The sequence below is a fragment of the Cydia splendana genome, chromosome 19, assembly GCF_910591565.1.
Source record: "Cydia splendana chromosome 19, ilCydSple1.2, whole genome shotgun sequence".
Classification (NCBI taxonomy): Eukaryota; Metazoa; Arthropoda; class Insecta; order Lepidoptera; family Tortricidae; genus Cydia; species Cydia splendana.
Window position 1 is genome coordinate 10,556,437 of NC_085978.1, and position 21,967 is coordinate 10,578,403.

The following is a 21,967-nucleotide window of genomic DNA, read 5'->3' on the forward strand; positions in this document are numbered from 1 at the left end:
CGTAATATTGGTTTCAATGTTAATCTAAAATCAAGAGTGCATTGATTTACAAGGCAATGTTGCTAAACAAATATAATCTTGCGGTCACGATATCTAGGATACTTACAATGTCAGTGCTTATTTTATATCAATGAAAAATGTACCCATTGCGCAAGGGACATTCGATCAGAATGGTGTAGGTCTGTACAGTCAGCATCAGCATCAAAAAGATAGGTGTAGTGACGGTTACCATAGAAATAAGGATGTAATCTGAAATATTTGGCCACTGGCCGTCGCTATCTATGTGACGGTGACTGTACCTACACAGCGCGGAATAAAATACAACGCTGCCAACGTGCCATGGAAAGATCCATACTTAATATAAAATTAATCCAAAGAAAGAGGAGCAAAGACATAAGGCAAATAAGTGGTGTAATCGACGCATTATCATTTGCGCAAAAATTAAAGTGGAAATGGTGTGACCATACAGCACGAATGCATAAAGACAGGTGGGCAAAAATAACCACCCTATGGCGGGGCCCTTCGGGGACAAGGAATAGAGGGAAAATGGCTCGACGAAATAGTGGCTACAGCCGGGCAAGACTGGTCACAGAAGGCAAAGGACAGGAAAAACTGGCTGAATCTGGAGGAGGCCTTCACCCGAAGAGGGGTCTCTACCAAATAATAATATATTTTTTTAACTTATCAAAACATTTTTTTAAACTTTTTATGTACCATGTAGATAATTAATAAAGGCTTTTTATTTTATTTACCTACACATTGCAGTTAACTTTGCATCAGGCACAACAATATCTTTAGACTTCGTAATAAGTCCTGCGATTGTTTACCCTGCGGTATGCGGTATCATTTCATTTACGTTTAGTAAATAGTTATACGTTATAAGGTCTTATAAGTCATATTTAGATTAGAAATAGACAACATTGCCACACCAATAACAGCCGTGGAGATGAGGCCTTACTTCATAAAACGCGTCCGTGTGAACCTAGCACAAGTTTGTACCACAGATAGCGAAAATATTGACAAAAACATACATGTTGAAGGTGACGCACAGTAACAAACACCCGGTGAATTGCACAACGTTAGGTGCGAAAATAAGAGTATCATTGAATTCAGAGGATTAATGTGAGTATCTATATGATACAGAAAAGGTAAGATCAAGATTAAATTATAGTACCTAATTAACCAAATTGACTGTTTTTCTTAGTAATAGTTTAAATATATTTTCCACATAAAACCTTGTAAGTCTTTACCTGTTTGATTCATATTTGTGTTATGTTAATGTTAGTGTTCAAAAGTGGGCGTTATACACTGAAATAACAAGGACAAAGCGTAAAAAATTTAGATGCATATCGCGTGTGCAATTCCTGGGTCGGACGATATCTATTATTAGAATTGCGAAATGACTCACTTGTTTTTTCTGGCTGGAATTGGTAGGTCGAAATGCTAATTTATGATAGCTAGAATGCAGCTGTTGAATGTAAGTTTATGATTATTTTTAACTTCTTTTCTTACACAACATTTTTACCGTTATAACTTTCTCAAGTCTGAATTATAAGTACTTGTACCTAGGTATCCTATTATCGCCATACTTAGTGTCACGCCCGATATAATCTTCTTACTTTAAGTAGGTATTTTAATTACCTTTAAGTACAAAAATAAGACTAAGACAGTGAGAAAAAAGGCAAACATTTTAGGCATATTTTTAACATTTTAGGTACAATTCGAATTTTAAATGTCGATATTTATTATTACCTACTTATAATAACTTTGAACCTCTTTATCGTGAGCGTCAGGATGGCGGGTGGACCTCAGCGATTCGACGAAATATGTATAAACATAATTATATTATAACTTCTGTGTACCTTTAATAGAAACCCGTGTACCTCTCCCTAAAACGAGTCGCACGAGTATGCGAGAACGGTAGAGGCAGATAACGAAATTCCGAATTTCGTTTATTGCGGTAGGCCCTCTGTAGGTAGGTACTGACTTCCTTCACCAATCAGTAATCATCTTTCGTTGGTTTTTTCAGGTGGTAAAATGGCTCCGGTGAAGTTAGAAGGGCCTACATTAGGACATAAACATCGCAACTACAATAAAATAGTCAAAGAATCTACTGCAAACCAGGCAAGGGACGCCCTAGAAGACATTGATTTTAACAAGGATGATGTAAACAACTTAGTCAAGATCGATATAGCCAGCGCAAATAGGAATGTAGATTACATTCTGGAGATTCTCAAGGGCAATGACATGTTGTACGCCTCACGTGCACTCACACGGAGTTCTTGGCTTATTACCGATAACACTTACGCCCATATTATAAATCCGGAATACTTACATTCACATCTCATCCCAAACATGATGGTGAAAGCGGCTAATAAATTGATGTTGCATATAAGGCTCAACTTACGAGACGAGAATCGTGTCGAAGATTTCTTCAACTACTACGAACCCTTCGATCTGAAAACTGCCCTCAAGTGGCTGCCACACTGCTCTGTCGCATTTATGGAGATCAAAGTCGAAAAATATTCTAATGACATTGATCCAAATCTACTGAAACGCCTTTGCGAAAAATCACATCATATATTAGAGGTATACGTCAGAAGTATAATGAAGTGGGGCAGCACTAGCAAAGGATTTCAGGCGACAATGTTTTTGTTAAACACGCATTTAGATTTTTATCTCGATGTGATAGAAACTGAAGCAAAAAGCAAAAGACGAGAATTGCCTGTATTTAATGCAAAGTTTACTAAACTCTTAATGAAAACATGTCCTGAACGAATTCATCAAAACTTCTGTCATTATGCTAACCATATTCATATTCCAACATTTGTCAAATTCTTGGACGAGAATAAAGTTAGAGAGTTTTTGCTATCACAAGCAAATATCCAAGAACCTAATAATACTTGGATTGATTTTGGCAAGGTGCAATATTTCCTTAAAAGAATGCCACAAGAAGAACGTATAAATTTCATTAGAGATATATTTATAAACAAATGTAATAGGCAGGAAATTGATATTTTAAATAGTACGTTCAGTAATGACGACGTGGATGTGGCTGAACCCAAAGATGAGAATGCTGGAATGATACGATTATACACATACGTCAATAGCAGTGGCTGCAGTGACACTAGTGACTTGTTGAACTGGTACAAGTGTTTGCCATTCGACGTAGTTTTAACAGAGTTTAAAGAAAAGATAAAAAACACTACTGACGATTATGATAAGAACCACATGTTCCGCCGGCTAACTCGAGTCGTTGATCACGACTTGAGAAATTTGGAAACCTTATTGCAATATTATAATGATAATCATCTAAAAGATTCCAAAGATAACAAAGTTGAATTCGTTCAAAACTTACTTCACCGACCCACCAACATTCTCAGTTATGACTCGAAGTGTTGGGGTCTTTTAATGAACATCTTTAATGCCATTAACATTAAAGAGTCGGAAGACGAAGACTTTGATGATCAAATCATGCTCAAAGCTATAATTGTTCATGAAGTGATAAACAAAAAGGACGTGCCTGAAAAAATAAGTAAAAATTTTGAATTTTACACTTTTAAAGAATACCAGACAAAAATGACCGTACAAGAACAAACACTATTATTTGAATTCTTGTACAAGTATCTATTGAAAAAAATTGAAAAACGAAATTTTGATGATCATGCCTCTTTCGATGAAAATGTCGAATTGATTGAACTAATGCTCAAATTATTAAATGACTGGCAAAAAAATCTAGCAGCATTTGTGTTGAAGAAAATTAACGAACTAATCAAAGTTAAACGAGATAACGCCATAGAGGCCAAACTATCATGGATATACGACATCAACAAAAGGTGGAGAAAATACATGTTTGAAGAATCGATTCTTTTGTGCGAGTCTGACCGAGTATGTGTCAATGCGTTGAAACACGACCCAAGTTTACTCTCCCGGTACGAACATGTGGTAGCAAGCATGCGTTGTAACGATGCAGTTTCTTTACGGCAACTTCTCACAAAGCTAAGGATATACTGGGCTGATTCAATTGCCTCTGAATGGTCCCAATCATATCGAGAGAGGCTTACTCAACCTCTTGGACATAAAGCTTTAATGCGAGGTTTGAGTTTCCTACTACCGGAACGGGAACTGTCCGTTATTATCAACGAATATCAACCGGAAGACGCAAAAATAAACTGGGAAAAGAATGACGAAGTCCTGGTGAGTTTGAGGAAGCACATTGCTAAAAATATGCATTTCGCTCGACCTCAGCCGAATCCTGACGATATTCTACTTTACGCTAAAAGAGATTATTTGCAATTCGCTCTTCCGTCTCTAAACGCAATTCTCTACAACTTATGCGTTGTCCGCTGTAGCGAGTTAATACCAAAGTTATTAGACTCTCCCGTCTCATTACAGAAACATGGTATCCGATGTGCTTTTGCAAAAATGCAAAGCGAAGATCTCCAAAAACTTTTTAGTAACCACTGGAAAACCATTAAAAACTTATCGATTCGAGCGGTTACATTTAAACTCACTTACGAAATGTTGTGCAAAGAAAAAAACCCATCCAAAATTGAAAATATTTGGAGTCTCCTGTCAGTTTTCATTGACGCGCTCACTTTTGGGGAAGACAAAACCATATACGAACTCCTAGGAAACGCCGGAAAAGTACCTCTTAGTGTTAGACCTGCCTTTGTGATGAGAAGCTACAAGTTTACGAAAGCTTTGCTTCCAAAGTCGGACTTGGACAAAAATAAATACGAACATATCCTTAATGCTTTAATATGCGAAATGGAAAATCTCATAGACTCGATGGAACCAGAGTTCATAGCTGAGATTCTACAAGAGTACTTTACTGCTGTCTATACAAAAGATAAGACAGATGGGTTTGTTCATAATGATTTGATGCCTTTGATGGCATCATTCCTTTGTTGTTCTGGAAGTTTAGATATCCAAGGACAGAGATATGAAACAGTACTGTTGCCTTTATTGAGACATTCGGTTACTGTATGGGCAACAAAAGATAAAAATGACATCGTGAAAATTAATCTTAAACAGCTACTGAACATCTTGCGCCTAAAGATAAGGCCTCTTGTAGAGAAAGATAAGATAGTACCCGTCGCCATGTTTGTTAATATTCAAAAAGAACTTGAACAAAAGCTAGATCAAAACGTCGCGTATCTCATGTTAAGAGAATGGAAACTGACAGTTTCATTTGCACAAGTTGTACACGATAACGAAGTGAAGGTCGATCGCAGCAATTACAAAGAAGACGATGACTTTTGGATCGCCATCTGCAAGGAAGTAGCTCCACAATACGGTAAAATAGGTGTCGACTTACTGAGAGAGGACATACAGACATTCTTTCCTAGCATCGATGAATACTTTACTAAGGCATTAAGGGTTGTTTTTGACGATCTCATTCCGGATCAAGAAATTCGACTAAAAATTTTAAAACACATGCTAACGCAAGAGCTGACACAGTCTTATTTAGTCTCTATAAGGATATTACCATCATACTATGGAAATTGCGAAGAGGACCCATTACTAGAATTTCACAAAACAATTCTATCTCACCCCTCCTTGGAGGTAAAAATGCACTTTTACCATAAACATAGAAATTATAGGCATATGAATCTGTGACTAGGCGGGTCCACACAGAGCGAGCCATCCTGTGTTTCTGTTTCGGCATGCTTAAAGGCGCCTTAGTCATTTACTGCGTGCAGTCGACGCCCAAGAATAGCTCGATGTGTGTCAGCCAACAAGAAAATGTATTAAATTAAACAGTGGCGCAAATTGATACGATGATGATGTAAACCCAATGCGGGCGCGATAGAAGCTTAAGAGTGCGGGTTTTTATATTAAATTTATTTAATATTTACTTTATGCCGGTTGTGTTACTTGTGTTGTTTCGTTTCCGGGTCCATTTTTATTTAACACATACGAGATAATGATTCTAAAAGAAATCGTGCCCCTTGTTTTACAGCTGAAATAGATGACTACCGCTGTTTTGTGGTCACTGGATTTACAAGGCAACTTTTGGCAACCAGAGTTACCGTAAAATGTACGGAGTCCTACTGCGCCGTCTACAGTTCAGCTCGCCGAGGAGTGTCTTTTCAAAGGGGCTTATTTTTGTATTTCCATAGAGAAATAAGCCCTTTCGAAAAGACTCTCCTCTGCTGTAAAATCAAAGCACAATTCTCTTATACTTGACACATCTAATACAATCGATGAAACGTTGTCGTCTACAAATAAACTTTTGTTCTCTTTATTGTATATTATAAGTATAATAGCTATATAGAAACCGCTAATTTATTGTGTGCGCATTGTAGCTAATTGCAGGGAGCGCTCAAACGAGTTCGCTCGTTCAGTGTGGACACGCCAGCTTGCATTGTTTATACCTAATGCTTTTAGCGAAGACACTTGACTATGTTCACACATTTTAATGGAAATATGTAAAGGATATTGCTTAATAAAAAAATAAATTTGGCAAACACTTTTATTGCCTGGTCACTTAACCTAGTGTCGATAATTAAAGATAAGACAATGAACTGTATCCTCAATGAGTGGCAAAACAAGTCATAGGATAAAAAAAATGGTTAACAAATCATACTGTTTGAATTTTTTAACTAAATTATTTTCAGTTCATTTGCTTGATTGATTCTTAATCTATATCCACAAACTTTTTGCGTAAATCCACAAATCCAAAAACATCCTAAGTTTACTTTCATTTTAAAGATTGTCTATCCCAAGCGTTATTAATTTACAATTCGTTCTTGTAGTTAATGCCATCAACATACATTGTACCAGTAAGGGCCACTTGCACCATCCCACTAACCGGTTAAAGATGGAGTTACCATGGTTACTAGTATATTTTGACACTGGTAAGGCTTTTCTCCAGTGTGTATCCTCTGGTGTATTAGCAAGTATCCTTTCCGCCCGCAACTGTAGTCGCAATGACTACATTTGAAAGGCTTTTCTCCGGTGTGTAACCTCTGGTGGGCTAGCAAGTTTCCTTTCCACCCGCAGCTTAGCCTGTTTAACCGCTTAACCCCGGGATAGTGGGATGGTGCAAGTGGCGGTAAGTATACAGGATAAGCAACTAAATTATTTTCAGTTCATTTGCTTGATTGATTCTTAATCTATATCCACAAACTTTTTGCGTAAATCCACAAATCCAGAAACATCCTTAAGTTTACTTTCATTTTAAAGATTGTCTATCCCAAAGCGTTATTAATTTACAATTCGTTCTTGTAGTTAATGCCATCAACATACATTGTACCAGTAAGGGCCACTTGCACCATCCCACTAACCGGTTAAAGATGGAGTTACCATGGTTACTAGTATATTTTGACACTGGTAAGGCTTTTCTCCAGTGTGTATCCTCTGGTGTATTAGCAAGTATCCTTTCCGCCCGCAACTGTAGTCGCAATGACTACATTTGAAAGGCTTTTCTCCGGTGTGTAACCTCTGGTGGGCTAGCAAGTTTCCTTTCCACCCGCAGCTTAGCCTGTTTAACCGCTTAACCCCGGGATAGTGGGATGGTGCAAGTGGCGGTAAGTATACAGGATAAGCAAATGAAGTTAAACCATTAATGACCCGAAAACATCTGTGCTACAAGCACACAAAAATATATCAACGTGGTTTGGAAAATAGTTGTGTAGAATCTATTTTTAAGAGTGAAAGTAACACAGATATATTTCAATGGAATCGGTTTTATAAAAAAATGGTAGGAATACAATTTGAGCGTATGGCTCATACACAATTTATAGTATGCTTAGCTCATTCGCGTCTTTTCTGTGTCAAAGTTAAGGGAGTCTAAAGCTAATTTTTACGCTGGGCCCTTACAAGTGGGATAGTTTTGTTCGGTACTTACTTGCGACTCAAATTAGAAAAACGGGATATATATGTACTAGTCTTGGAGCCCTTACGATACATTTCGTAATGGAAGAATGGGTATGACCTTCTCAAGCAAAAAGCAATACTTACTTCATTGGTTGTTTATAAGAACCGTTACTTATCAAAAATGATTATATTTCGTCACTTCATTTTTCTGATATAAATTTATATTAACCACGTAGTTTCCCTACTGTACAGGGAGGCCAGGTAGGGTTACCAGATACAAATTCGGGATTTCCTAACAAAATTCCTGATTTGCGAATATTTTTCCTGACGCTCATATCAGGGACTGGGAGGTGGGGGGGTCGGGCTAGCCGTAAGCTATATCTATGAATGCTTGATACATTGTTTATATTAATTTAATTTGGTTTGGATTTATGTAAGTACATTTGAATAATGTACCTTTTTAGGTACATAATAGAAAAGTCTGGAAAACATCGTGAGGAAACCGGACTAATCCCAATAAGGCCTAGTTTCCCCTCTGGGTTGGAAGGTCAGATGGCAGTCGCTTTCGTAAAAACTAGTGCCTACGTCAAATCATGGGATTAGTTGTCAAGCGGACCCCAGGCTCCCATGAGCCGTGGCAAAATGCCGGGATAACGCGAGGAAGAAGAAGAATAGAAAAGTCTGCTAATTCACTAAAATTCCTGACATTTTCGTATTCCGGCCGCATTCCTGACAAACGGCCAAAATTCCTGACATGTCAGGAAAATTCCTGTCATCTGGTACCTACAGGTAGCATCGCCCACATTGAAAAGTAACTGCTTTGATTAAAACTGCTAAAGCAACTTCCGGTTACCGCTCACCGGCGCTCCGCTGTACCTACATTGTTTTTATGCCAACCACATAACAATTAGTGATGTACCGACTAATGATCTGGCCGACTAGCCGACTAATCGGCGCTCGGATGGCCGATTAGTCGGCCGACTAGTCGGCTAGTCGGCCAGATCATTAGTTCTGTCTAAGTTCGGTTTAGATGCACTTAAAAAAACAATCTTTTTACCCCTTTCGTCACGCTATTCATCATATTATGGTAACGCTAAAAAATAAAATAAAATAAATAAAAAACTCCTAAGGCTATATTTCATACGACAACCGGACAATCGGACATAAGAAAGGACAACACGAACAAAAGTTTTCGTAAGCACCCTAAATAGGAATTTCGGTAAAATAGGTGAAAAGCTTGGTAAATATTTGCTGCTTATTTCTTTTTGCCACGTTTTTCTGACACTTATAAGGTGCCGATGCCGAGTTGCCGACTAATCCGCCATTTTTGCCGACTAATCGCCGACTACAAATGAGGCCGGATAGTCGGCTTTCCCGACTAGTCGGTACATCCCTAATAACAATATTTTGTGCAACAGGTACCCACTGTCCGTCTGTCTGCCACCAGGCTGTATCTCATGAACCGAGATAGCTAGACAGTTGACATTTTCACAAATGATGTATTTCTGTTGCCGCTATAACAAATACTAAAAAGTACGGAAACCTCGGTGGGCCAGTCCGACTCGCACTTGTCTGGTTTTTTATATTTTACGAACTTGATGGATTTTTAAATTTGGTAAATATCCAAATATATTACTTCTTGGATAGATCAGAGGACTTGACGACTTTAGACATGTTTTGAGCAGATAAAAAAAAAATTGAAGTTGAAAAAGTTGAAACTCGCTTGGCCGCGTGAGTCTTTGTCCAAATTACTACGAATAGCGCTCTTAAGGAAGCCGAGCACTAACATAATATTTGTTAAAAAAAAATCAAATAATAGGATCAACAAAATATTAAGATAGTACCTGTGCAAGAGGCAGCTTCAGTTCCAGCTCGTTCCTCAACGCGTTGACGCAGTCTTCATCCAGCGTGAACATCTCCCGTATATCGTCAATGTTCCCCCCGTTCCCCGCTAGAAACGTCTCCGGGGCCGATTCCTCCTCCCTCACCAGATCATTCTGCACTAAACCTTCCACAGTCAACGGCCCTGAGTATTCAATATTCAAATTATTTTCGTTCTCGGCCATAGCCAATTTCGAAGTGATTTGAAGCTCTATTTGATTCAACTCGATTTCTTTATGCAGTGAACTTAAACCCGAATCTGATTCCACGGGAGCGGGCTCCGTTGCTGGGTTCAAATCTATATCTACTAGATATTTCTGCTGAGATGTAGATGCTAGAAAGTAACCAGGAGAGTTGGGAGGTGTCGACGGTGAAACTTTTTTCTCAGCGACAGACTGATCAGTGACGTCGCTGGCGTCGGTCTTCGAGTCTACTTCATCGTTGGGATCACTGATTATATCCAGGAAATGATCATCGTTGACTATATCCGGCACTTCATTCAAAAAGTTACCATCGCGGAGTGGCGAGGGAGTTTCGAGATTAATTTCGCTGAAATTTGAAGAGAAGAACATCTCTTCTTTTGGGATGTCGCCTAGATCTTCACCAGATTTAATGCCTTTAAAAAGTTCCATAGTGCAGTTCTCAAAAGGGCCTAGGACTACTGAGCTGTTTTCATCGTAGGTGTCAGTTGGGTGACTTTTGGTCGGAGAATCAAAAGAGCTTAGAAAATCTGGGACACATTGTTGTTCCAATTTTGTTAGCGTTACTCCGGGTCCATAGTCAGGGACTTTTGTTTCTGATAATACGTCAGACTTTTCTTCTGTTGAGTTTGGAGTGTCATCCACTGAGCTTTTAGGTGTACTTGAACATAGAGGATCCTTCTCGTCCACTTGGCTGCTAAGTTGCCTTTCTGCGTGTAAAAACTCATCCACATCCCTCTTAACAGTAGGCAGATCTAAGTACTCTGTGGATTCCAACTTGACTAGTGAACAGTTATCATTTCCAGGAGTCTCTAAGCAAGAGTTAATGACATCTTTAATGTTATCATCCATAGGGTTTTGTTCTACAATTTCAGCTTTCACACTATCAGTCAGATCCATATAAGCTGTGCTGTCATCTGATGGTACACGCCCATTTTCTACAGCAGTAGTATTAGACTTGGGAATAGCATTTTGTTCAATAATATTGTCTTTTGCAAATGTTTCTTCTGCAACCACTGCAATTAATTCTGTTTCATTCTTACTTGGTAACTTAGATGTTGGTTTCAAAGTGTCATCAGCGCATAAACTTTCAGTTACTCTTTTTTCAGAATCAAGAAATGTATTTATATCAGTTTCCATGTTAACTTCCGGTTCCACAATTTCTCGTACTGGCTCATCTAGTAAAGTGTCTACAGGACTTTCGGATACAATTTTCGATTCTTCTTTCAGTGTGTCTTTAATGAGAAAAGTACTTTGTGAAGAATCTGCAGTTGCTGTCGATTCAAGATCAAGTGATATCTGAGGGACCACTGACTGTGATTCAATTTGCGTATTAGTATTTTCCTTATCATGATGCACCTGTTTATCAATCGGTTGATCTATGGAATATGTAACATCCCGTACAACATCCGGAAGAGATTCGATTTCAGGGGCTTTATTTTCACATTCTCGTAAATAACCGTCAGAAGTGGGTGTCACTTTTAAATTATTCTCGTGAAAAAAATCCAGTGATTCTACTTTTAGCATAACTTTAGGTACTTCGTGCATTGCATCTAGCAAAATTTCTTTTGTAATATTATCTAAATTGCTGGATGAAGGTAATTTTACCTCCTCTTTAAGAAAATTATGTTGACCATCTTCTTGTGAGGATGTTTGTTTTTGTAAAATGTCTTGGCCAGCTCCAGTATCATGAGTAATATTGTCTGCAGTAGAGTTATTCAAGGATTTTATTTCAGTGTTAAGAAATATTTCTACTGTTTCATTTTTAGGAATATTCAATGGTTCAGGTACTAATGTTTTAGCTCGAGCTGTTTCAATACAATTCAAAGCAGCTGTCTCAGCTTCCTTTATTATTTTGTCAATAAATTCCTCAGGAAGTTTATCTATTGAGAGTTGTTTGTCTTCTTGTGCTTCCGACAAAATTAACGTAGGTGTAGTAACATTTATTGGAGCATTTGTTACCACAACTTCTTTTTCCACCAAGGTCACAAGTTCTTCCTCTGTGTTTTTAGAAACATCTGTTTCAGTAATTGACTTAAGATCTACTTCAACATCGCCTGTATTATGACTTCCAGTTAAAAAGCTCTCAATAACTGGAACGGCGGATATAATTTGTACTGATTCAGGCACATCTGATCCCTCTTTTTCTTCATAAGTTGGTAAAGGCGAATCGCCTTGTTGACTTTCTTCTAATCTATGAGGAGATTCAAACGCTATTTGACTAACATTGTCTAAGTTTTCTACTTTTACAGACGAACTTTCTTCCAGGGCTATCATATGAAATGGTGTTATTTTACTATCGGTTGTACTTTCTGCAGGTGAAATGAGATCATTATTTATTTCTTTTTGACTATTTATGTTAGTCGTTTCGAGTCGTAGGTCAGTCGCATGTTTTTCTTCTAGTGGGGCATTTGGTAACAGATCTGCAGCCTTATCATTTTGAACTACCTCAGGGAATACCGGCAAGACCTCTTTATCTTCTACATTCACTGGCACGTTTTGTTCTAAACTTTGAACAGTCTTAATTATTACTTCTTCCGCGTTATTACAAACTGGGTTATTACCGCTAACTTCACTTATTGACTTAGCTTGCACTGTTTCCTTATCATGCAATATATCAGTTAACTTATTATCACTCGGGGTTTGGCAGTCTTCACTCACATACACATTCTTATCTTCATTAACACTATGCATTGGCGTTATACATATATTAGTTTTTACATTATCACTATTATCTACTTCACTTTCTTTTGGCAATACTGCTTCAACTTGTACATCCTCAGATATTTCAATTGCATGCAGTTTATTTTGTAAATCAGCATTCGTCTTTTCAAACGGTAACTCCATGTCTTTTATAGGCGTATCAGGAGTTAAATTTTCTAAGGTGTGTTGGCTGGTGGTATCGCTATGCCGCTCGAACGAGTGACTGAGCGTGCCTATTGTATCTCTATCTTCATCCTCATCCTGTTTCTTTTCGGGCGATTTGTCTTCAAGTCCGACTTCCTGTATAATATTCTGGAAGTTTGTAATGCCAGGTGATTTAACCATACTAGATTGCATCGGGTAATCTTTCTTACAGTCTAAGCTCAAATTGTCCCTCGACGGACTCGCCTGGTGGCTCGACTCCGAGCTGGACGTCTTTTCCGAATTGAGAATATTATCGAGATTCTTAATGACGTCGCTGACATCTTTGTAGTAGCTGACGTCGTCCTGGCTGCCAGCGATGATCTCCTTGAGCCACGGGTCTACCGAGGCGTCCGAGCGATCGTCGTCGCGGTCCTCGATAGTGTTGGCCTGGTGGCACTCGAGGACGGCCTGCTCGTTATGCGTGAGATAAATGTTGCGGACGTCCTCGAGTGAGCCGTGGAGGTTCGTGAGGCTCTCGGACTTGATCTGCACGGATAGCGGGTCTTTATCCGACATGATGCTGCTGGACCTGGAGACGGCGGTGTCCATGTCGACGCTGAGACAGTGCGCGGATAACTCCTCGGATGACTGATAAGTTCATCAGCGTCACATAACATAAATTGACCTCCGCATTGGATAGACAGCAACATTGAATGTTCCAGTAATCAAAGAAACTTAATTGCTAAATTGGAAATCAAAATAACTAAACTGGGCCAGAATCCCCAATTTTAAACTACTACGTTTTGTGCTCATCGATGTTAGTGTAGTAAGCGCCATCGACAATAAGGTCCCTTTTCATAGATAATACCACATATGTGTACATAAATTGTTACTTTTGTTTTCTTTTGTATCTTGAGTATTCTATCTATCTAATAATCTAATATGTACCTTTTTTGAACCTGTATCACTAAACTTTCTTTGTGCTTTTTAACAATGCTTTATAACTCAATTGACACAGTAAACTTGTGTATATTATGCCCTGAACATGGTGTGCAGTATACGCAGGCTGACTACACTGCGTTCGATATACATATGATTTGTATGTAGCGCCTATTCCCATCTGTACCCGGCGGGGACGGATGGCAATACACCGCTCTGCCGCGGGTATTCTTGATCTGACCGTGCTAGAGAATGGACGTTAGTGTGGTATTCCACCTGTCCGATTTCTTTATCCAATGTCATTGCGTCTCACTTTTTCATTTAGCAAAAATACCACCCATAGCCACCCTCGTGCCGAATTCGCCGCGTCCCTGAAGGCTTATACCTGCAGGATTATTCTGAAAGCTTATAGAATCCATTCTTTAACACATTCGACACCGCGTACCCGACTCTCGGGCACTCGTAAACTTTACTCAGATGCCGGCATACCCGCTAGTCGGGCAAGAGCTATAAACCTACACGCGACGCCGAAGTGCCCGACAGGCGGGCAAGCATTGCATCTTCACTACCTCAGGGCTGCCACTGCCACTAACAGAAAAAATTGTAAGTCTTCTGATTATTATGTGGTGGAAAAGTTGGTACAGTTGATTATTATATTTTATTACTTCACTTTGTATTTTTATTTACTTTACATAATGCGATTACAAAATAAAAATTCTTATTAGTTGGTTACGTGAAATTGCATACACGGGTATGTATCAATAGGAGTTAGAATTAGGAGAAGAACAAAACGGGGAGCCTAAACAGATGTGACAGCAGATTTAATTTTATCCACGTACTTATACGAAAGTTACTTGGCAAAGCCCTGAGCGTCCGCCGCTTGCCCGACTAGCGGGTTCGCGGCGTGCGGCATTGAGTTGCACGTCGTTGCCCGACTAGCGAGTACTGTCGGTTTCTGGGGTATTGTTTGAAATTTTGCCTGGTTGCGAAAGTGTTAACCGTTTAATTCTAAGTGTTATTTTGATTTTATAAGTGTCATTACAAGTTTACTTTGTGAAATAAAGATTTGAACGTTTTCATGTGATCCTTTTATTTGAATCTAATCGACTTCCATCCAAAGAACGATTTAGTACTAGAATATAGTAGGCACTAGTATGGTTAAGTAGTCCGAATGCTAATTTCATGCACTGGTAGCATATTAATTAAGCTCTGAAGTTAATACATCGAGGTACTGAGCCCCCATCCCCCTCGCCATAGGCCATCCCTTCGTTATATATCTTCAAATGAAGTGACTCATATGTATAATATCGATCAAACTTCACTTCAAGAAGTTCGTTTGACTATCATTATCTATTATCAAATATCAATAACGTCTTATTCCCATCCAACAAAGTATAATTATTTTTCTTAAAAAACACCAAGTTTAAATGAATCCGAGTAAAACTAAACACAGTTTGTTTTGATACCACAGTAATGGAATATTTTCACCTCCACAACCTTCCAGCAGTAAATCTGAAAGGAAAATAGAAACTGCTTTAATTCAAAAGAAATATTACAATCTTAAAACGGCAATGAAGGTAATTACTAACATTAAAAATAATAAAACTAAACCGTGAACAATTTTTTATCAATACATTGTTCATTACTTAAATTGCGTCAGGTTAGTGTAGTGTACATACAGGTAATAGATTAGATATGCTTCTGCGGGCTCTTAATAAAATGTTGTAAAATTGTTAAGGAAAACAAATGAGCCGGAGTTGGCCATGAAAAATAAAGTAGGTAACTTTAATTCATAGTGTTACATTTATACCGTAAAGAGCGTTATAGGTAACAAAAAATGTATGCGTGAAATGTCCAGTCATACTTACCTACACGCAATAGGAGCTTTACTCAAGCTTTTTATCAATAACGATAAGGGGAGCGTCCATTCATTACGTGAGGGGAATAAGGTGAGAGAGGGTCAAGCCAAGTCTCCCTAAATCTCTGGGGAAGAGAGGCGTTTTCCTCAATGGAATATCCTCTTAAACGCCTCACGTATGTAATGGACGCCACGTAAATAGCCCCCCGCCGTGACAAAGAAAGGTTCGAGTTTTTAACCTCATTACAGTCATTACAATGTATCAAAAAGCGGATTACCTAGTCATCGTTGTTGGCATCATCAGGCGCCGGCGTGTGCCAGGTAAGCCTCTCCTCGTAGAACTGGATGACGACCTGGGGGCACCTCACGTTGGCTTGCTTGGCCGGGACCAGGTCCGCTTCGTCTGTGCCCTGCCATTTCATGAGGAACATCAGCTCTCCGCTGCTGTCTGTTGCTCCTGTAAGTGAAATCCATACTAATATCAAAGAGAATAGATAGTATAGAGGGGTCCTGTCATAGTAAATTTTGTAGTCACAGTAAATTTACTGCCATCTATCGACACACGACTAAAACTCAAAATGAAAACGTATAAAACGATCGAAAAAAATTCTATATATGGATAAATGATTTTATTATTTTTGACCCATGTTCATTTACTGATACCTATGTGTTAAAATTGTTAAATATGAAACGGTGTCGTCAACGACATCTAGCCGACCATAAGCCAAAGGTGTGTGCGCCATCTATCCGAGAATGACTATTTCTTGATTTCCGAGGCACGTTTTTTTCTTAGACTTTATTCATCTTATACGGACTTACATATTTATGTCTTTGCTAATATTATAAACGCGAAAGTGTGTCTGTCTGTCTGTTACCTCTTCACGCTTAAACCGCTGCACCGATTTAGTTAAATTGGTATGGAGATAGTTTGAGTCCCGAGGAAGGACATAGGGTAGTTTTTATCACAGAAATCACCCCTTAAGGGGGTGAAAACTCTTTTCAAGAAGGGTGGAAGTTTGTATGGGGAATCGAAAAAAAGCAGATTGGATAAAAAAAAAGCTAGTAAGGAATATTTGGGAATTGTTTCATTTGGTTGTGTCCAGTGCCCGTGTGTAGTGAATTGTGGGTAAATTAAAAGATAATCAAGCTCAATGGAGCTAGTGTGAATTTTGCTGCTCATTACTATTTGACTCTGCCATCTATCAAATAACGTGCACTGTAGCCGCTACGAGTACTATCGCCAGTCGGACGCCACTAGAGTTGGACCTCTTTTCATGCCAAGTGCTACATCAAGTATGAAGCTTATAGGGAAAATGTATGCATTCTTAATGCCAAGTTTGACTAAGTTTGTGCTAAGTTAGCATGGTCAGAGTCTATTGTGCACACAGCTAATATACTCACTGTTAGATCCCAATAAGGGCAAAATATTGTACTCATATGCCAGTATCACATAATTAATACAACAAAGTTCTATATTTTGCATAAAAAATTTAAGATTCCATAGTACTATAGTTTAAAAAAAAAACATAACAGGCAAATGGGATCTTACCAATAATCTTCTCTGGCTCAAGGCCACGGTCAAAGCCAGATGCTTTCTTGTCATCACTCTTGGACTTTTTAGCACCTTTGAGATCTGGCGTCGCGGCGGTGGACTTGCGTTTCTTCACATCTTTATCCACCTTTGCAGTTTTGCCCTCTAGAAAAAGAAGTATCCGGTTATATAGAGGAAATTTTGCAATTAATTAAGTTAGCTACTCTTAAGTCTCGAAAACAGCAAATAATATTTATCACAACTTTTTAAAAGTTAAAAGCTCCATATCCACATGGATGGAATGCTCAAGTAAACCATTTTAGATATTTACTCCTTAATTATTGGTTAGCAACTACAACTTACATTGTATTATAAAAGAAGCTTGAAACATGCAAGTTCACATAAAATATTAGTCATAAATGATGATGGTATTACTTAAGTGAAAATAATATATAAAATCTACAAGCGTTTAGTGTGATGGTCATTCATACCAGGTTGTCCTATTCCAGGGCCAGCTGTGAAGTGTGTAAAAGGATGTGAGTTGTAAATAGTGGCCCTTTATAACAAAATCCAATTTAAAAAATAAGTTCATATTTTACTTCAAGAGATTTAAAAAATCTTGGAATGGATCCAAGTCATCAACATTAAAAATAAAGGCTTCGTCACACAGGCGCGTTTTCCGGGCGGGGCGTGAGCGTTTTATATGTAAAAGCGGCGCGCCCCGCGCCTGTGTGACGGAACCTTGCAGGTCAAGCATGAGCCATACCCAGGCATCGGATACCGGTATTGTTTATATGGGAACGAAACCAGTATGTTTTCGTTCTTTGTTAATTATTTTATTTTTAAATTGGCAATCTAATAATACGAAGTCATTCTCATTACCTAAAACACAACTGAGTCCTACATTTGGAGTACAAAATAATTCGAAATATAGTTTATTTCTAAGTTTTTGTGAAAAACCAGTTCCGATCCCTGGCCATACCAAAATTGTTGCCAAAATAAGAGGTGAAGATAGCTAAAGTAGTTTCCCTGTATCTTCTATAGGTTTAGTCTCAAGAGTCCCACTTAAAAAACCATGCTGTAATATATCCACTGAACAGAGATAATGGCTGAGCCATGATCATGTTAGTACAAACAGCAACACTCCTAGCTGTACATCGGTGGACCTTATTATAAAAGGCATAAGGTCCACCAATGTACAATTAACAGTGTGAGCGATGGTATAAGTGCCAGTTCTACAATTCCTAGGTGCTTACAACTTACCATTTTCCAGGTCACCAATTATATTTGACACAAATGCAATCATGCATATTTGTTAAGTAAATACCTATGAAATAGGTAACATTTTTGTACATCACATGGTACAACTAACAGAAAACATAATAAAGAATATTGTATACATCTTCTTTTTTTTTTTAATGAGATGGGAACACGAGTTCAGGCAGGTGGCTGGAGCCTTGTGGAGAAGACAGGCTCTGAACAGGGATGTGTGGAGGAATATGGGAGAGGCCTATGCCAAGGGCAACCAGACAAAACGTCTGCGGAGAAATGCTAGCAGTAAGCAGTAAGTAAGTAATATATCTTCCTTACCAGCTTCTTTTTTTTTCCTAGCCTCTTCAAAGGCTGAGATAAGATCTGGACAATCGAGATTCTCCTCCGGCTCCCATGTGTTGTCCGCGTCACTGTATCCCTTCCATTTTAGGAAGTACTCCACCTGTAAATATGAAGTTATAGATTATGGCAATTCATGGCATATGAATTATTAGTTTCTTTATTTATCTTTCATCTTAGGCTAGGTTTTTTTTAATATGGATATAAAAGTAAAATACAAAGTCATACAAAATACTTATAAACATTATAAAAAACCTAACGTAGGGTGCTGCCAGCAGCGGGACGAGGCCCAAGCTGCCGGTGGTCAGGGCCACAAGTGAGGAACCAACGTACAATACGCGCCATGTCCAAAATTACCACCTTCTGCATCAGACCCTTGTTCCAACCACCCAGCGAGAGTCTCTCTAGGTGTTGGTCTGGTTGAGACTCTTCGCAATGAGTTATTAGTTTTATTATTACTTTGTGGGGCTATGCACTAACCCAAGAACAAATATCTGTACCCTAGGCCCCGGCTATGCCAGCAGAGTCACTACCAACTAGGCTCTACTTCAAATCCACAATCATTCCACATCAAGTTGTCACTCTAGACCCTTGCTTATCCAAACCTATGCTTATGGTGATTACTGTAATCCGTAAGTTAAGAAGGCCACCTCTGGCAAACTCCAGCAAGCGGTGAGGGCCATGGGAGATTAAGACTAATGCAGACAAATACAGGAGCTGCAAAACCAAGTGGTCACGATCTTCAGTAATGAGGGACCGACAAAGAAGAAGTCTATAATATATGTGTTTACTCACTTTTCCATTCCGAACCCTTCTGTCAAGAACTTTCTCCACAGAGAATTCTTCTTCAGGCTCAGCCTCGCTACCTTCCTTCTTCTTCTCAGACATGTTTATCTGAAACCAAACCCTTGTTATTAGTAACACGCTAACCATGATTCTTCATGTTAAAGATTGGCTCATGTGAAATCAAAAAACTGTATTACATGTTACTATATTCAATTAATTTAGGAACATATGTTTCCTTCATTTTCATAGGAAAATATTTATTAGGAGAAAAGTACCAACTAACAGCTTGTATGGTTAAAATGCTTAAATACCGAATACATGTACCGAAGTATAACCTTGGAGGATATGGAACACAAAAACAAAATATCAATACACAAGAACTTGTTATAAATTGTTAATCCTATTTAACAGCATACAATATCATTGTTTGACCATTATAATGTAGCTAACAATTAAAACAATCATTACATCTTCTGAACAAGGAAACAACAAACAACCAAGCTTTTATCCCGCCATTTTGAATGAAGGAACCCAAGCTAAGATTTCGCCTTAACTATGAAACTAACATGCACGTAGATAATTATTGTATGAAGAGAACACGAAGATAAGATTTATCAACAAATAGTGATATATACTTGCACGAATCAAAGTTTCGAAATGTAGAAATCCAAAAGCCCGGCGTCGTGCACTCGGTGCGGCTACTCGGAAACAGATAAAATATAAAATTCCCAAAAAAAAGTATATCAACTGTCAATCAAAATTGCCATTACATAAAAAAAAAGTTTTTTTTTATATTGCCAAGTTCATGTCAAGTTGTTGCCAAGTATGGTTTTTGGTATTGTCTATGTCATTTTTCACACTAGCAACTTTAATTAGCAAATGTTTATTGCGATCATAGGTAGAGGGCGCTTTTAATTTTATTTCAGAAAGTTGAAGTTGAGTTGAACGGGAAAGTTGTAAATAATTTTCATAAAATATCGACGAAGCGCCTTAATTTCAAGCGTAAGATAAATAAAAAGTGACTCAATGATTACAAAGTGAATCCAGCGAGTAATGGAAAACCATAAACAGAGTGCCATATGAAACAAAAAACTATCATTGCGCACGATACCCCAACGCCATTTTGAGGCGAAATTTTCTAAGTAAGTGCCAAGTATTTCGCAATAATACTAATTTTCACCCTCTCCAGGAGGGTGCAACTAATAATTATCGATAAGAGTGAGTGTAAAAGGCGTCCACGGGGGCGTAAGTTTGTGATCAAGTGCAGTGACGGGTGACAAAGGTCCGAAATTTGTGGATACGCCGAGGTGGGTTGCGGCGACGTTCTTAAGGTTCACATAATTAAATTACGGGTGTTTCGTAGTTAGCATATGCGAGAGTGCGGGATCGTGTGTAGGCGGTAGTGTGAAGCAATGCGGCAAATGTTTTTGTTGGGGGTGGGGTTCGTATAGTAGACTCGGCGTGGCTGGTTGGTGTTATCGCTGCCGTTTCCTACTGTTGCAGATAGCGGCAGCTCGGAGGATGGCCCGGGGCGGCGGGAGTGCTCTAATTAACTGACGGACGCTGCCGGCTCTCAGCTGGCGCGAGCAGTATGTGCTTTCCTTATTACTTAGTTTTTATCTGACCATAATATGCCTATAGCACACAAACACCATTTATTCACGAGTTATTTACGTAAGAAATAGATTTCTATTTGACTTTTTATCTTATATTTTTAGTTTTTGATAAATTCTCCTTAACATATTTAAAAGTTACAGATTTCAGTACTCAATCAATGAATAGAGATTAGTTTTGAGTCCATCTCATTTTGATACATAATTACCTTGAAACTGACAGTAAGGCTATTAAAAAGAAAATATCTTAGCATCTAATAACAAGTATTGTAAACAAGTACACATATATTGATGGTTGTACAAGATCACAAGTGGTACCTAAGTAACTACACAGTAAAAATGATATCACCACAAAAATAAATAAATTTATCACACCTAAAATCAACAATAGATATCCATTACTGTAAATGTTTGCAAACAATCCATTTAAACACATAATGAGACAAATTGCACTTATCATGGGACATCACTGATCAAGGAATAATGATCAATTACAGAATAATTGATATTCAAGGTTACTCTAATGGTGTATAATTATAGAGCAATTGTTATGTGTGCTCTTGTTTGAAGAAACATCTTATAAGAAAATCTTCATAGATTTTTAGTGTAACAATATTTACTGGAAATAGTTGTACTGTAAAGTGAAATAAATTGTTATGTACAAAAAATAAAATCACAATCAGGTACAGAAAGTACAGTGAATATTGTTATTGTTGAAATTAAGTTGGTCAAATCTGTTGTTTGTTTGTCATATTGTTCTCTGATTCTGTTATTAAATAAATTATTCCTTTTTCACTGTCTATTTTAGTTTATTCTGCAACTGGTGTAAAGTATTAAATTTGTATTGGTTTAAGTTTTACCTGAATAAGTGAATTAT

General features: G+C 38.2%; 4 protein-coding genes across 4 annotated transcripts in view; 2 read left to right on the plus strand and 2 right to left on the minus strand.

Moving 5' to 3' along the window:
• The first annotated feature begins 968 nt into the window (after positions 1-968).
• Positions 969-6,274, plus strand: LOC134800163 (uncharacterized). Its single transcript, XM_063772638.1, has 2 exons — positions 969-1,148; positions 2,030-6,274. Exon 2 carries the CDS (start codon positions 2,038-2,040, stop codon positions 5,620-5,622), a length of 3,585 nt encoding a protein of 1,194 aa, XP_063628708.1. The 5' UTR covers positions 969-1,148; positions 2,030-2,037; the 3' UTR covers positions 5,623-6,274.
• A 3,350-nt stretch (positions 6,275-9,624) lies between these two features.
• LOC134800162 (uncharacterized) lies at positions 9,625-14,701 on the minus strand. Its single transcript, XM_063772637.1, has one exon. The coding sequence runs from the start codon at positions 13,359-13,361 to the stop codon at positions 9,657-9,659; it is 3,705 nt and encodes a 1,234-aa protein (XP_063628707.1). The 5' UTR covers positions 13,362-14,701; the 3' UTR covers positions 9,625-9,656.
• A 1,126-nt stretch (positions 14,702-15,827) lies between these two features.
• LOC134799998 (chromobox protein homolog 1-like) lies at positions 15,828-19,606 on the minus strand. Its single transcript, XM_063772434.1, has 4 exons — positions 19,487-19,606; positions 18,671-18,794; positions 17,099-17,245; positions 15,828-16,006 (listed from the first exon to the last, which is right to left on the minus strand). Exons 1-4 carry the CDS (start codon positions 19,577-19,579, stop codon positions 15,828-15,830), a joined length of 543 nt encoding a protein of 180 aa, XP_063628504.1. The 5' UTR covers positions 19,580-19,606.
• Positions 19,607-20,364: 758 nt separating this feature from the next.
• LOC134799999 (serine/threonine-protein kinase Tao) overlaps positions 20,365-21,967 on the plus strand; it is a 37,697-nt gene continuing 36,094 nt past the window's right edge. Inside the window, exons 1-2 of the mRNA XM_063772435.1 lie at positions 20,365-20,619; positions 20,981-21,066. The gene's annotated coding sequence lies outside the window, so the exon portion shown is untranslated. The remainder of the gene's footprint in view (positions 20,620-20,980; positions 21,067-21,967) is intronic.